Source organism: Phyllostomus hastatus, unplaced genomic scaffold (genome assembly GCF_019186645.2).
Source record: "Phyllostomus hastatus isolate PE091 unplaced genomic scaffold, TTU_PhHast_1.1 phas_scaffold_78, whole genome shotgun sequence".
Lineage (NCBI taxonomy): Eukaryota > Metazoa > Chordata > Mammalia > Chiroptera > Phyllostomidae > Phyllostomus > Phyllostomus hastatus.
Window position 1 is genome coordinate 87,292,036 of NW_025334041.1, and position 17,351 is coordinate 87,309,386.

The 17,351-nt window shown below is 50.6% G+C and overlaps 1 protein-coding gene across 3 annotated transcripts in view; it reads right to left on the reverse strand.

Annotated features, from left to right (window-relative positions):
* The window catches only part of SFXN5 (sideroflexin 5), a 102,943-nt gene that overhangs the window by 19,858 nt on the left and 65,734 nt on the right, over window positions 1-17,351 (reverse strand). For 2 of the 3 annotated variants that reach the window (XM_045827624.1, XM_045827623.1), the window contains 2 exons: window positions 6,516-6,631; window positions 4,460-4,545 (listed from right to left, as the gene is read on the reverse strand). In XM_045827624.1, coding sequence (XP_045683580.1) covers window positions 4,460-4,545; window positions 6,516-6,631 — 202 coding nt within the window. The remainder of the gene's footprint in view (window positions 1-4,459; window positions 4,546-6,515; window positions 6,632-17,351) is intronic. The other variant, XM_045827625.1, reaches the window with a different exon arrangement.

The window sequence follows — 17,351 nt, forward strand, 5'->3', positions numbered from 1 at the left end:
GATCCAATTACTTGTAAATTCTATGCAAGTAAAAGGCCTGGACATAGTAAGTGCCCAGTAATTGTGCGCTGTTATTGCTCTTATTACATGCAGAAAGAGGGAGGATCCTGGTGGCTGGGCTGTCCTCCAGCCCTTCCCACTGGCCCAGACCCTAACGTCTGTCCAGCTGTTGAATTAAGACTGAACTGAGTTGTTGAAGAGGGAGTTGTCCCCCCCACCAAGAGCTGCAGGGCAAGGGTGCCTAACAAGCTCAAGCCCCTCTGACATCCCTTGGCCTTGGTCCAGTGGCCCCATCCTCTCCCTCTCCTCCAGGCAAGCCTCACACCAGCCATGGACTCAGCCCAAGGCCTCCTGGGCCTCCATGGGAGTCGTGGAGGGGCCAGGAAAAAGGCTGAGATGGACCCTGAGACCTATATAACAAGGATCAACTTCTCTAGCAGGACAAAGAGACAGGAAGCAGGGCTCACTCTCCAGACTTGCACGCAGGGCTGGAGCCCGAGCCCTCAAAAGGCTTTGGAAGGCGGCAGCCCTCCTGTCCCAGTGGCAGTGAGCAGGACCTCAGTCCCTGAGGGGGATTAGAGCAGGGGGAACAAAACAGGAAGGTGAAGTCTCTGGAAGCATAGCCCCAAGGGCAAGGAAGGTGACAGGGAGAAAGTGGCTGGTAGGTGAGGGGCAGGCTATGAACTCAGTTTTGGGGAACTCCTGGCACTGACACCAGGCAGACCCCTGCCATGTGGGGCTGTAACCTTGGCTCCTCTCTCAGGGTGGCTAGTGGAAGTCCCCACTGGGAAGGGGGTCCAGAAGGTCCCAGACCTGTGGTTCTGATTCAGGGAGGAGGCAGGCTTGAGACTGCAGGCAAACAGGGGCCTCCCAGCCCCAGCCCAGAGCGGTAGGAGAGCCAACACAGCAGGACAGGGGGAGGGGAGGAGAGGGAGATGGCAGAGGGATTGGAAAGGCAGCTGGGAGAGTTAAAATATGCAGATGGAGAGATGTGCAAATGACTGGGAGAAAGGAAAGACCCGGATCCCAAGGAATGAGGGAGGCAGGAGTGGCCTCCAGAGCCACCATGGAGGGTGTGGTCTGGACCTCAGACCCAGCTGAAACTCAGGCTGAGGGGCGGGGCAGTGAGCTCCAGGGCCTGGGGGAGAGAGCTGTTGCACTTGCCTCTGAGTTGGGCAGATTATGGGGAAGGGGCTGATCTCCCAGCCTGGAGTCTGAAACTAGCTTCCTCCTCAGCACAGTGAAGCGGTGCAGGGTGAGAGGATGTGTGTTGGGGCTCAGAGGGAGGCTGGGAGCCCAGGCTCCTCTGCTTCTGACTTCAGACACTTTTCCTTTCTGTCCCAGAGACACCTGAACATGCCAGGGCCCACTGCTCTTATCCCACAGGAAACCCAGGGTCATCACCTCCAAGGGTCCTAGCTTACCTAGAGGTAAAGTTTACCTGGTCCTAAGTTTACCTAGAGGTAAACTGAGGCCAGGGGTGCAGCAAGCTGGTCCCAGCCCCACACACAACAGCTTGTCTCCCCACCGCTGTGCATTCTCTCAGCACTTGGAGCAGTCTGAGTTTGCACTCCATTAATTTGCAAGTAGGCTGCTTTGTAAGTGTTCTTTTGTCTTTTTCCCTGGCTGTCCTGTCGCTCTCACCCAACCCGAGCTCTTGAGGGTGGGGCTGCCTCCTCCACCAGGCTTCTCAGCAGAGGCCATGCCACTGGCAGCCCTGCGTGGAAAGGCTATGGAGTGCTCGGGTCTCTCTATAGTGTGGGGCCCCTGTGAGGACCCAAGGGCCTGCTGGATGCAAAGCCCAGGGAACAACGTGGAGAAGCAGGCAGAATCATCCCTCTCCACACGGGAAACTGAGGCTGAGGGAGTCCCCTGACCGGCCTGGCCCAAAAGTGGTGGAGCAAGAACCGGATTTCGTTTTCCTACCAGGAGTCTTAGCTAGTGCTGCTACACTGGACCACCTACCACCCAGTCCTGCTGCTCCCCCTCATATGTCTGTGAATGATTAAGTCTTTGAGGGCACATACTGGGTCTTTTTCATTTTGATGTCCTGAGCTGGACTCTTTCTCCTTCCCAGGGATCCTCAAGAGGCTGCAGGGAAGGACCAAGCAAATACAAAGCCAACCTGTCTCTACATGCCCAAGGGCCTTCTTTGGACTTGAGCTGAGCCAGACTCATAGCACCCAGACTCTGGGAAGATCCCAGGCCAGGGGGTTCAGAAGCAGAACCATCCCACCCCACCTCCATGCCTCTCAAAGCCGAGTTTAAAGAACAGGAGCTCCACTTTCTGCAAACCGCACTCAGACGCCAACCAGGAAAGCAACCACAGACCACGTTTGCCCCCAGCAAACTCCAGGCTCTGGATTCAGTAGCCTGGGAGACTGAAGCCCCACCTTTCTCACCTGTCCCGTGGTGTCCTTTGTGTGTACTTGCAGTGGCTTTTATTTGGGGACAGCCACAAATCACAAGGCAGCTACGCATTCAAGCGTCCGGGGAACAAAAGCAATTGCTCTCCCAGGATCTGTTTAGTTTTGCAACTTCCATATGAGACTAACTTTCTTATATCCCAGTGTTCACCACTCCATGCCCCCGCTCAGGTACCCCCACCCCCCCCAAACCTCTTGCCTCTTTTAGGCTGAGGGAGGGATCATCTCCTCTGCTGGACAGAAGGCCCTCGTTAGCCGGCCCCAATGAGCACACTCAGCTTCTGTCAGACTGGACTCCTTGATATCTGTATAACGGCACAGAAATCCCCCCCCCTTCTGCCAAAATCCCATCTTGCTCTCGTAGTCACCGACATCCCCTCTGTCCTGGACCAGCCCTCCTTGCTGCGGGCCCATAATGCTCCCTCCCCTCAAGGTCACCTTGGTGCAGTGCACACTCCACCTCACCCCACCTGCAGCTGACCTGTTTGCATCACACCCATCTCCCTCATCATAATACAGGCTTTCTGAGGTCAGGCTCCAAACACTGCCCTTCCCCAGTCTCAAGCAGGGCAGGACCCAAAGGCATGCTGACTAGGCGATGTGATCTGAAGACCCAAGAGGCAGCTAGTGTGAGAGGAAGAGCACAGCTTTGCAGCCATATTCCTGGGCCACTCCCAGCTCTGGCCTTACCTAGCAAATGACTGTAAGCAGATGATAAAGCCTTTGCCTTTCTTTCCTCATCTGTAAAATCACATATCATGTTTACCTCATTGCACTGTTGTGAAGGGTAATTGATTCATGTTGTTCATTCATTCAATAAACACTAAGCATTACTATGTGCTAGGAACTGTGCTAAATGCTTTGCAGGGCAGTAAGTGAAAGGAATTTACTGGCCTCCATGGAGATTACTTACATTATGGTGGAGCAGACAGACAATAAACAACTAGATAAGGAATCTCGGATACCGCTAAGTACTGTGAACAAAACTAAGACGGTGTGAGGGGAGAGGGGTGTCTGTTATCTCCATGGGGTGGTCAGGGAGGGCCTCTCCCAGGTGGAATTTGGGCAGAGGCCTGGCTGAGAGAGGACTGGGATGTAGTCAGGTGCTTAATTAATGTTAGCTGTTACCATAATTCGTATTGTGGGAATAAGGTCTCCAAACTGAGGAGGACACCCTGCTCCAGAACCCCAGATGGAGTGCCCCCAACTCTGTCCTTATCCCAGGTGCTCCCAAGCCCAAACATGGCTCAAGGGAGGGACCCCCTCCCAGGCCGGGCCCCCAGGAGGGAGATGGCAATCACTTCTGCATTTTTACCCGCACCTTCAGGCTTCTCTTCCTCTTGTTGCCCCACCCAGGCCCTCCCACTCCCCTCTACCAGGATCGCCCTAATTCTGGGGCCCTGATCCTCCCTCCCTCCCTGCTGAGCTTCTCCTTCTAGCAGCTTCAGTCTTCACGACTCAGCTTCACACTCATTAATTAATAGAATCACTCTTTGTTTTCATTATTGTGTTCCCTTATTTCTTCACCGTCATGACAAGTATGTGTTCTCAGAATGTTCTCTGAGGGAGGTAGGGAGGTTGGTGCTCCTTGTGGCTTGCAAATGGAGAAACTGAGGCTCTGTGAGGCAGTGAGTTGCCTCATGGCGGGTGCCTGAAAGGGGTGGTGCTGGCTGCAAACTCAGTCTTCCCACTGCAGCCCTAGTCTCTCTTCACAACTGGTCCCGCACTGCGCACCAACAGAGCACGTATGCACACACACACACTTGTGTACACATACAAGCACACAGTGCCACCCCCACCCACCCTGAATCTCCAGTTCCTCAGAGCAGGGCCAGCCTTCCCAGCACCCAGCACAGGGTTCTGCCCAGCAAAAGTCATCAGTTCTCACAGATTCCAGCAGCACTGCCTGGGAGAGGCTGAACCACCTGGCAGACTGACAGCTGCCCCCCATCCCTTGCCCTGGGCCAGCCAGTCCCCTTCCCTCTGCCCTCCTCCCCAGCGGTGGCCCCACAGTCCTGCATGCCCCGACTCACTTCTCCAGCATGGACATGACGATCGGAGGGAGCACCAGGATGGGCATGGGGAGGACCACTCGCGTCAGCGCCGTCTCCAGCAGGGCCTGAGGGGCAAGCAGGGCTGTGGTGAGCGGGGGCTCCCAGGTTGGGGGACAGCCGCCTGGCAGCAAATCCCACCCCAGAGCCCCTAGGTGAGCCTACCACTGCTACGCACATCTGACCGAGGGGAATCATTCATGGAACTGCTCACAGAGTCACATTCCCAACAACAGAGAAAAGTCACCCCCTTCTTCTCACCACACACATTGGAAGAGCAGAGCCCCGTCGCCTGCCACGGGTAGGGAAGGGGTGGCAACAGAATCGGCCCCAGGAAGGGGCCTGCATCCAGGGAGGCGCCCCCAGTGGGTGGGTGTGGAGGACCTGAGGATCTCCGTAAACAAAGCAGGCACTGGAAGGACCAGACAAACAGCTGGGCCTGTTGAGCTCAGGGAGCCTCTGGTGCTGAGGGAGGACAGAGATGCCAGGGTTCACTTTTTTTTTTGACATTCCTTAAAGACAAAGATTCTAAAGACCTTGCATCTCCTGGCTCTGGATGAGTCTTTCTTAGAGACCAGAGGTTGGCTTTGTAAGGGGGAGATGTTTCTGCAGAGGGTCTGGCTCAGGCTCCGAAGGGGGTGTGCCTGGGGCCTTGCTCTGGGGACTCTTGGGATTCCTGCGCAGGGAAGCACGGTCACGGCACAGCTCAGTGACAGGTCTGCACTCTGATGGTTGTTGCGGGGAGTTTCTTTAACCCCACTGGCTCCCGGCGTAGCCCCAGATCCCTGGGTCTTCCCTTAGACAGCCAGGGGCAGCCGGAGCCAGACTGAGGAATATCCAAGGCTGCTGAAGAGCTTCAGCCGCCCTGCCATTTGGACCACAAGGAGGAGCTAACACCATCCACCTTCCTCACAGCAAGTCGAGAAAGAGCATAGAGTTGGACAGGAGGTTGGTATCAGGTAGGAAACTGAGGCCAAATCCCTTCTGAGGATGAGCTCAGGACCGAAAATTTCTCCCAGGAACTTGGGTCTTTCATAATCAGTCTCAGGACAGCCTGGGAGAGGGTCCCTCCAGTCTCCCCAACAGGTGTAGGAATGACAGGACCCCGAGCCACTGTGCAGGAAGCAGAGGACTCAGTGTCGGCATTGGCAACCCGAGCCCCCACCCCTTGAGAGCCTTGGCTGGGCACTCACTTTCCCTGAGACAGTGGGGAGGGGAGGGCTGGGATGAGGGAGGGGCCTTCCCACATGGGAGGCTTATGGAGAAGGCCTCACTGACAGAGGCTCGGGCAGGTGGGGGCTGAGGGGGACAGTGCCTGGAGCGGAGGGAAACGCTCCGCTGCCTCACGGCTGAACTCCCGTCCCAGCACTTGGAAGCCAGAGCAGGAAGAGCCACTGATCACCATTAGGAAGAGGGCTGAAAAGCATAGGGAGACGTACAAAAACACTAGAATTAAAAAAACAAAATTGCAATTGCTAAAGTGGGTGCAGCGGCTGAAACCAGAGGTGAAAAGGGGCCTTCTTGTAAGAGAATATTCTTCCCAAGCACTCTCAGGGCCTGAAATCCCCACACCTTAGCTACACTCACACCCTAGTCAGGTGTCAACTGCAGAAGTGCTTCTTAGCACAGAGCCACAGACCGCCCATTCAGACACTTCCTCTTCCTACCCAAGAGGCTGTGATGGCCCAGGGCCAGGGTCCTGGGTCCTAGGTCCTACGAGGGAAGAGAAAGTTCTGGGGGTTTATTCTGCCCTCGCCAATCAACAGATCAGAGAAGCTGGGTCCTGAGGGCTAGGACAAGCGATGGGGACATTTCACAGTGGTAGGGAAAGGGCATTTCCAGAGAGACAGGGGTATTCGGGGGACAGGCGTGGCTGGGGCTCACGGACATGGCAGGTAGGGGCGGGATGAGGACGGTTTAAGAGGACAAAGCAAGGGTGCTGTGCACAACAGCCCTTGAGAAATGAAAACGTTTAGGAGAAACCACCAGCCTCCCTGTTGCTGCCCCCCTCCAGTCCAAGAGCCCTGGGAGGACCCACGTGTCTGGCTGCGATCTTGGAGGAGCCCACGAGGTTGCCATCACCATCCAGGACATCGATCCCTTCTTCCAGCTCCCCGTACCGCATCAGGACCACGTTACAGATATTGGCGCTGGCTGGAGAGAGAGAGGGGAACAGGGAGCAGGAGTCAGGGGGCGGGGATGACATTCTACCTGGTGGAGACCACCGGGCTCCACCCTCGTCAGAGCCTCTGTAGCCCAAGCAACAACGTACTGAATAGATGCCAAGTTTGCGTTCAAACGCAGTGAGCAGAAGTGTGGACATGGTGCCTGTCGGCCTGGTGAGGGATTTGGGAGCCTGTGGGAACCTGGTGAGCAAGGGTGGAAAATAACCAGTGTTAGGGAGGAACAGGAAACGGTTCAGGGCTTGGAGAGTGATCACTTATCAAGGAGGCTGGACCCTGTGGGCAGACCAAATGGATGCCCATCTTAGGAGGCTCTCCCGCCTGAGGACACAGCCCCCACTGGTGCCTGATGCTCCACCATCAGCAATTCAGTCCCTTGGGCCACCTTTCTGGGCATCCTCTTGAAACGCCAGCCTCTCCCCCCACCCCCGCGCCTCCCCCGGCCCGCCACATTCACCCCCTTGCTCCTCAGAGCGAATCGAATTCCCAGAGATCTGCTTCCCTGACAGCAGGTGCCAGAGCAGGCAGGAACCTCAGTGCTCACCCAGCACCGCCCCCTCATCATATGGATGGAAAATTGAGGCTCAGAGTGTGTGTGTGGGGGGCACTTATCTGAGGTCATGAAGCAAAGTTGGGCACAGCTGAAAGGCCACGGAGCCTGGTCCTTTGGATACCCAGGAGACAGGGAAGAGCAGGTGGGGGGCAGGCAAAGCCACAGGAGTAGCTTCTACATTCTTGCTCCACGTGGTTGGTTTCTTCCTTTGGCCATGCCCACCCATCTCAGCAGAGATCATGGGGACCTGGCCTGAGGGGTCACAGTTCCTATCTCCTTAGTGAAGCACTGGATGCCAGTTTGGGGGCTACCCATCAGCTGGTGACTAGCACAGGAGCCTCTTCCAGCTCCTCTCACCTGGGACTCACCTGGCTGGGCCTGGGCTCTAGGCTGGGTGGGGGCACTGACCTCGCCTGAACTCCTGCAACCCCACCCAGGATGGAAGTGGGGGAACTTGGGGGTGGTGGGTGGGTGGGGAGTAGGGGGTGACAAATGTGGAGCCCGCCTGCTTCACTCCTCCCCACCAAGCGCCTTGCTGTGTTTAAAGTTTTAATTTTTGCTAATTAATGTCAATTAATTTTGTATAATGAGTGTTTAATTTTGGGGAGTGTGTGAGCCTGGGAGCGACTGCAGTTCTGGGCTGTGAACGCTGATTAGCATCAACACCTGCTGCTTCCCCACTCCCTCCAGTGGGGGGGGGGGCGCCAGGGTTTGGGGAGCCGGAGGGCGGTGGGGCCTAGTGGGCAGGTGGAGCGGGAGGAGGACCACAGATGCTCCTGGTGCCTGAGTCAACGCTTGGGAGCACAGGGGTCCGGGGTGCTCGCAGCTGGGAGACAGGGTTCTGCAGATAAGGGGTGGCTTGAGACCCTGGGGGTCTCTGAGTCTCAGCCTCCTTTTTCAATAAAGTGGGGAGGTGGAATAAACAGAGGGGGAGACTGAGAGGCTCTGCAGTCTCTAGAGAGAAAAGCAGCAGACCACATACAGTTTTTAAATGTATTTACGGCACATATGCCATCTTTGAGCAGTTCTCGTGTTTCCACAAGACACAGCCGCAGCGGTAACTGTGGGCAGGCCTCCCCTGCATCAGGCCACTCCCGTCCACACAGCAGGCACGCACACCTGTCTTACACAGTGACTTTCAACCAGGGGTGATTTTGTGAGACATCTGGCAACGTATGGAGATGTTTTTGATTATCATGATCCGGTGTGGGGGCTGCATAGACATCTAGTGCAGAGAGACCAGAGATGCTGCTAAACATCCTACAATGCACAAGACAGCCCCCATAGCAAAGAATGGTCCAGCTCAAAATGTCAGCAGTGCTGATGTTGAAAAACGCTGTATCATACACATCTAGAGCCACAGAATTAGGAAAATGAATCTGAGGTCAAGGAAGAGAGGTTATTGGGAGCCCCAGTTTCGGGCTGGCTGGGCTTGTGTTCTGATCCTGGCACAGAAGCTCCCGCTCCTCACCCTCAGAGGTGAGCTCCTGCCTCAGCACCCTCTCCCGTCACCCAGGGCTCAGGACCAGAAAGGTCCCCCATGGTGGCCTTGGGAAGGAGGGCACCTGGCCTATGTGTCAGTGACCTGCCCTTTCGTGGCCACTGGAATGCTCTACACCCTGCACCCCCTGGGCTGCCAGGCCAGCAGCTCCCAGGAGACCCAACAAAACCACTGGAGAGGGCATCGGGGGTTTCTGCTCTCAAAGGCATCAGTTTTTGCCCTCTGAGAACAGTTTCCACCACCACGATCCCAACACCACTATTCTAGGAAAGAAAGGCTACAGGAACGCGGGCCAGGGGATGAGCATCTGCTTCAAGCCAGGAGCTGCCAGCTCACTCTGCAAACTCAACTCCCTTCCCCACTTCCCTGGGTGTAAAAGGAGGGGCTGCATGACGCGTCTCCATGGGATCTCTGGGCTCCCAGCCTCTGAACCTGTGCTCACGCCAGGTTGAGGGAAGCCAGGAAGGGCTGAGACATCTGTAGCCCCAGTTGTGTGTGTGTGTGTGTGTGTGTACATAAGAGACGAAGAGAAGAGACAGTGTGGATTTGGAGGTGATAGTCCACCAGTCCTAGGACTTGATACAAAAGATCAAGTGTGAAAGGAAGTGAAAATCCAGCCTCCCTCCCTTCAGACAGCCCCTCCAAGAATGACACTGACCAAGCTGCCCTCTCACCTAAGGTGCCGGGATGGAAAAAAGACAGAGAAAACCCTAAAAGCCACCCCAAAATGATGGCAGCCCCCAGGCTCACCCCTTGGAACACCCCCCATTCTTACTGCCTACTTAAATGGCAGGTGCCCTGTGACCTCTTCTGGTGACTGCGTGTACTGGTTGCCCATTTATGGGGCACCTGCTGTATGCACAGGTTCCTTACCATCCCTGCCTTTGAGCAGTGAGACTGCTGGCCTGTTTCAGCCATTTCCTTTCCATGAGCTCATCCAGAACACTCACTTCTGCCGTATTCCTTTCAAGCCCTCCCTGGTCCCTCCCAGCCCATTCCTCACAAGTCCAGTTCCCGAGTCTCGGACACTAGGAGGGTGGGTGTCCAACCACGGGCCACACAAGCCTCCTTTCCAGCACACCAGCAAGATCTCCTATTGACAGTATCAGCAGGTTAATTAAGCAGTCTGTTAGGGATAATGTTAAGAAAGCTGGCATGTTTTCAACTCATACTGACACCACTCAAGACTCAGGCATCACTGACGCTGGAGTAGGGATGCCGGGACGTATCACAGGGTGGGAGAGATCGCTTTGTGCTGACGGCGAGCTCAGTCAAGTCCTGAGGAAAATACGGTCTTGACTGCTGCTGATATTCTCACATCAGACCCAACGTGACGTAAAATCATGCCAGTTGTGAACAGCCAGTGAAGTGTCCTGTGTAGAAAAGTGCTCTGCAGAAGACAGAAAACAAATGTGTAAGAAAGTTCTCAAAAGACAGACCACAGGACAGCCTGCTCCCTGAAGTAGTACTGACCAGGAACGCACAGAGATTACAGCTCAGAGGCACACCCACCCAGGGGGGAAATGAATAAAGAGACCGCATCAACTTGCCGGGAAAGGGCGCTTCAAGTACCAGGGTAAAGCAATAGGCTATTCATTTAGGGAAAATAAAACGCCATGGCTCCTCTATTCTAAGATGCATTTTCTCATATTTTAATGTTTTCAAATCATGATGTGCCTTACAGTGGGTGTGGGGGGAGGGGGCCTCACCTGCTCCCCATAGCTGCTCGTGCACGGGTGAACTCAGCCACGTGTCTGGATGTTTATTCAAGTGCCACTTCAGTTGCTCACAGCAATCCACGCAGAATTTGAACTTAAACTTAGATTCCTAATTGTCGCCTAGAACTTCTTTTTAAAACTTACACTATAATGGAGCACAGGCATGAAAAGTTATTGTACATGCGGAAGATCGTCTGCCAGATACCAGGCACTGCAATTAAAGGCGGCAGAAATTGCCAAACCATAGATAGCTACCCTAAAGAAATGCTTGCCCATATGTACAAAGAGACATTTACAAGGATGTTAATTATAGCACTGTTTGTAAGAGCAAATAATTAGAAACAACCTAAATGTCCACCATTTACAGAATTTACACGGGAAGCTCTCCAAAACAAACTTATATGAAGAGGGCTACTGAGCATGTACAGAATGGTTTACTGAATGTAAAAACCTCATAATTGGTATACACACATCTGTGTGCACATAAATCCACGAGTAAAGTTTCGGAAGCTACCCACCGCACAGAGCGATCTCCTTGGGGAAGAAAACTAAATTTATGAATTAGGAGTGGGGGTTGAAGGAGTTCCATTTTTACCCTAAATTTTTCTATACTATCTGCATTTTCACAATGAGAATATAATCATGCTTTACTTGTTTAAAATTTGAAAAGAAATAGCCAAACTTCTTGAAGTAGATCATAAAACATTGAAAGCCAGCAGGGGCTGGAGGGTCCTACACTTAAGCATCTATGTGTCAAAAACTACCTAAAGCAGCTGATTAACTTCAGGAGTATTTTTTCCTGCAAGTAAAGAAAAACCGCCAATATAACCAAATAGGAACTGCAGACAAAAAATATTCCCAATACTCTTTTGTATGCTTTGAAATTATACTGTCGATTTTAAAGGGGCTAAAAGGGTCAAGATTAGAGGTGGGGATTACAAAGAGCAGTGGTGGTCGTGATGCTGTTCACCAACAAACATCCCAGAGACAATATGAAGGAAAATATGAAGAAGGCTGAGGTGAGTCTTCAACACTCTGTGGTGCTGAAGAAAGCGACTTGGATTGAGTGTGTAGTGAATGCTTATCTACTCCTTCAAATGGCCATGAAATACCGTTCTCTTTTCTTCTGAATGGTGATTATAGTAATGCCTCTTATAACAGAGGCATCTCAGAATAGAGAAATGTGTCATTTGATATCTCTATTCATTAACTATATCATAAGGAGTGGGAAAATATACTTATTACATGCAACAACCACTAAGATTTATGGAGCGCCGTGGTGGCTGACTCAACAGCTACTGCATTCTGCCATGTATAATGCACACCCATGTTTTCGGTCCAAACTTTCAGGAAAGAAACTGTTTGTTTTAATATTTTAATTCAATTTTTTCTTTATTTATATTAGGTACTTGTTTTTTGTATTATACATTTTAGCATTTATTTCTAGCATACGGATATTGTAATTGCTTTCTAGAGTTACACTTTCAGTGCATAAGCATAAATTAAAGAATTAAAGACATATATAGACATGGAATTAGTACTACCCATGTACGACGTGCATCCTTATTTTTCCCTCAAGAATTGGGCAAAACAGTAAGTGTTATACATGGCAAAATACGGTATTCTACACTCAAAAGATTAGTCTAAACTAATTGCAATAATCCTTTCCTTGCCAGTGATTGGTTAAGAAAGGAACATGTGATTGATCCTAGCCAGTGAGGGATGTCTGCAGGGGACTTGGGGAAAGGTCTCCTCTTATTTAAGCAGAGGTAGCAGATAGTGCCTCCTGGCTTCTGGGCAGCAGTGGGTCTGGATGTGACCTTTGAATTACTGATGCCAACATATGACTGCGGAGGGAGCAGCGACCCTGCAGATGAAGCCCCTGGCAGAGATGTGGAAGGAAGGGCCCTGGATGCTTCGCCCTTTGTAAAGTAATAATTTCCTTTCTACAGATGCTCAGTGTCACTAATCACCAGAGAAGTGCAAATTAAAATCACAATGAGACAGTCAGAATGGCTATCACCAATAAATCAACAAACAACGAGTGTGGATGTGGAGAAAAGGGAACCTTTGTGTACTGTTGGTGGGAATGCAGACTGGTGCAACCTCTGAGGAAAGCAGTATGGAATTTCCTCCAAAAATTAAAAATGGAACCACCTTTTGACCAGCAATTCCACTTTTGGAAATATACCTGAAGAAACACAAAATACTAATTTGAAAGAACCTGAGCACCCATATGTTCACTGCAGTGTTATTTACATTAGCCAAGATTTACAGCCCACTTGTCCATCAGTAGATGAGTGGACAAAAAAAAGCTGTGGTACATTTACACAATGACATTCTACTCAGCCCTAAAAAAAGAAGGAAATCTTACCCTTTGTGACAGCATGCATGGACCTAGAGAGCATTATGATAGGTGAAATAAGCCAATCAGAGAAAGACAAGTACCATATGATTTTACTTATACGTGAACCAAGTAAACTAACACACAAAAGAAACAGACTCATAGATACAGAGACAGACTGACAGCTGTCAGAGGGGATGGGGTTAGGGACTGGGTGAAACAGGTGAGGGGATCAAGCAAAAATCAATCAATCAATCAATCAATCAATCAATTCCTTTACATATTAGTTAAGCCGGTTTGAGTGAGGGTTTCTGTTACTTTCAGCCAAAAATCCATAAAAATGTATAAAGAGCTTTAACAATTATTAAGAAGAAATAGTGATAAAAATTACTGAAAAATATTTGAGTAGGAATTCGTAAAAATGTTTAAAAAATCAATGAACGTAAATTCAATCTTACTAGTAGTCAGAGTAGATTTTTTAATTTAAGGGAAAAAGTCAACCTACAGGAGTTCTCCCTGTGTTTTGGAGGTGTTCCTCATTGGCTAGATGGTGTATGAACAGAGCTCGGTGTGTTTCCTTGCTTTGCTGACACTGCGGTCTCTCGCACAGTTTACCATGCAGTCAGACAGGCACTCCGTTCTTCTCTGATGTGTGTACTTTCTAAGGTGTCTTCAAGAAACTCCACCCCTACTCCAGTATTCACCTGGATTTTCTTCTAGAAGCTGTAACACTTTACTTTTCACATTTCGTCTTTATCTGGAATTTATTTTTGCATGTGGAATGAAAGAGGAATCTCTTCATCTCTCTTTTTCTCTCTTCCTCTTTTTTCTCTCTTTTCTCTCTCTGTCTCCCTCCCTCCCTCCTATTTGGAAACCCAAATGCCCAAAACATTTAAGGTTCTCAACCATATTGGAAATTGGAAAAATGCACATTAAAATGAGAAAAGAACCATTTCATATGCACAAAATTTCTAAAAGATTGATACTACCAAATGTTAGATAAGATGTAGAGAAACAACAATCTGAACCTTGCAGGTACAGTAAAAGCCGGGCTCATTTGGCAATACCAACAAAGCACAAGATGCGCAAGCCCCCGATGCGGTCACTCCATTTCTGGGCACAGACGTTAGAAGCGTGATTCTCAACACTGGCTGCACAACTGAAACCAATTCTACCACCCAGATCTCAGCATTTTGAAAACACTGAGGTGGTCATTCAAAACTCTCCACCCTGGAGAAGATGCTCCTCCAGGTGTGCCCACGGACACGTGTGTGAGGTTATTTAGTGCAGTACCATGTACAGTCATGAGAAACTGGAAACAACCTAGATATGCCCGATTGATCAACTGTGCAATGGTCACACAGTAGAATGCGCAGGGCAGCTGACATGAATGGATAGGTATTAACATGGATAAATCTCTAAACCACAAGGGAAAGCAGGTTTTAAAAGGATATGTATAGTACGAGAGTTGATGTAAACTTATAAACACATAAATGATACAATTTCTGGTTTATCATACATACACATACGATATAATATAAAAAATGGGGAGAATGCAAGCCAGCAGCCTGCCCTGGGGACAGAAAGAAGAAACCAGAATTAAAAAGATAAAGGGCAAAGAAGGCTTTGGGTGCATCTAACATTTTACTTCTCTCTTACTTATAATATTCCATGTGTCTGAAATAATATTTCATAACTTTTTAAAAAGCCACAGAACAAATTACTGTGGCTGTTAAAATGGATTTTTATGGCTGCCATGGAAAGACATCCAAAACTTACTGTGAGGTTAAAGAGAGGTCTGCAGGACAGTACACACAGTAGGGCCTCATTTGTATTAAACATGTATATTATATGGATATAATATAGGCAGAGATCCTACACTGTTAGATGTCTACTAGAATTTTGAGGGATATATAACAAACTTACTTCTGGGGAGAGAAATAGGATTATTTAACTTTATATAGCAACACTGTGTATTATCAGAAAAAAGTAGAACCATTTTTATTTAAAAAAAGAAAACACTAAAGGCAACCAGGAGAGTTGAGCTCCTCTCTTGGCTCCAGACCGACATGGGACCAAGTTCTCCTGATTCCACTCCCTTCTCTCTCTTTCTCTCTACACCTCATTCGCTCTCCTGTTTTCTAGGTAACACAGGAGCACAGTAAACAATGCCAACCGTGGGCAAGTGCAAATAACACAAAGTGAGTCTCTGTCCAACCCCTGCCCCTCAGCTCTGCTCCCCTCCCCACAGACAATCATTTCCCAGGTCCCTGCCAGACAAGGTCTGCAGATTTACAAGGAGACACATATGTACATGACCACCTGAAACACACGCATGCGCTCACATTCCTGAATCACACATGAATGCATCCCTGTGCCTGCAGAGGATGATAATTATCAATGAGGATACACATCCTAATGTTTGCTTAATGACATGGTATTCTCCATTATTCTGCCCCAGATGCAGTGCTATATGGCACAGATTTTTTTTTTTTAATAGCTGGAGAATTTGAAGAGTTTCACATCCCATACTGAAGTGTCACAAACTCAGGGTTGGGAGTTTCTGGATTGAAAAATCAGCCTATAATTTCAGGTGTAGGCTGACTCTGAAGTTCAATACCTTAATAAAAGATTTCCTGCTAACACGTTCATCTTCTGGAAAGCTCCCTTTTTATCACAGCTGCTCCCAAGCTTGAGATTCTTCAGTGGTTCTCCACTTACCATAAGATCAAGCTCGAACTCTAAGCTCATACCCAAGGCCCCATTGAGCCCTCTCCTCTCCTCTCCCCTGAAATCCCAACTCCCTCCCCTGCCTTATGCCTCCCCTGCCTTGTGCCTCCCCACCTTCTCTGTCTCTGGACTCCTCATCCCTCTGATTTCAGGAATTATGAAATCTCAGAATTGGAAGGCCGTTTATAAGCATTCACTGAGCACTACTGTATGCCTGGTCCTGGGCAACCAGAAACAGGTGACTTGGTCACACGTGAGTGCCCCTCACAGCTTTCTGGGCCAGGCTGATGCTTGGACACTTGCCTGACAGAGGAGTCAGGCAGCTCCTTCCAATAACAGACTGTCGGGTTTTCAGAAGATCCTGCTACTCTTGTTGGGCTCCCACTTTTCAGTACTACTCTGGATGTGTCAAGTCCAGAACTAAGCAGACTCCTGTGTTCTGGGCACTCTATCTCTAGGAACACAGCTAAAGTCTGACTGGACCTCACCACGGCCACACGGTGGACCTATTCTGGGCGCACGGCCCATGGAATCCCCGGGTCTCTATCCTAAGCACTCCGACCACCTCAGGTCTCGGCAGTCTGTCCTTGTGCAACAGCACTTGTTTGACAGCAAGCCTTACGTCGAACCTCGTGAGGTCTTCTTGGATCCCGGGACTCTTGCGCGTGAATTCATAACCACGGCCAAGCTGCTGCCCCCGTTTCTTGTGTGTGGCCCACAGGCTTCCTCTGACCAAGGCAGCTGTACACATAACTGAAGGGGGCGATGGCAGGCAGAGCCCTGGGGCACACCGCTGGAGACTTCCCTGTAGCCAACCTGGCCCACTGCCCAGGTCCTCTTGGGACCTGACACATACCAAGGGTCAGTGCCGGTCTGGGGCTACCCAATCCCGGCACCCAGCCCAGCCCAGCCCAGCCATCCCTCCAAATCCAACATGCCCAGGCTGACCTGGAAAGTGGGGAGGTCACGGGTCATCCACCCTAGCCTGCCTACAGAAAGGTGGATTACAGTGATGATGAAAACTTACATGAGAGAACAGAACATTCAAAAACAATTTAAAAAATGAAAACAAAAAACAGAAACAAAACAGAATAAATGTCCAAGCAGTCATCCCAGGATCTCATCACTAATGTCACCAGGGTAGAGTTCCATTATGGGTGCCCAATTTCAAACCTTTTCTACCAAAGCACCCATTTACTCGCTGAACAAACATCGAGCACCAACTGTGTGCCAGGCATTCAGCAGGCCTGGGAGTTGGTGATGAATGAGATCCTCAGGGAGCTCACAGACCCATGAGGAGGCAAACTTCGAAACAAAGACAGGCAGTTCCAAGACAGACACTGGCATGCACGCACAGGGTGTTCTGGTCTAACCTTGACTGGGGCTACCGGGGCAGGGGTGGGGCTTCCTGGAGGAGGTAATGAGCTGAGAAAGGCCTGCAGCCAAGGGAAGGCAGAAGGTGGGGCTGAGGTAGTGGGTAAGTATGGGGACTCCAGGGAAGGAGGGCCATGTGCAAAGACCTGGGGCCTAGGGAGAGAGGCAGGAGGGGAATTTACAAGGTTCACACTGGCTAGGATGCAGTATGAGCAGGGACAAGCCCAGTGGTCAGGTCAAGGAAAGGACTCATAGGCCTCCAGAGGAACCTTGCCATGGGTTGGGGGAGTGTTGGTCATGAGGCCCAGGACACAGCTGACCTGGGGGTGCACCCTGCTGTCTTCTAATCACAGGGGAGGAGGGTTGGGAGGGGAGCAGGACTGGGACTGACCCTTGGGGCTCAGGCACACTGCCATGGCCACCTTCCCCATGAGGTGAGCGGGGTGGACTGAGCACCAAGGCAGGAACAGC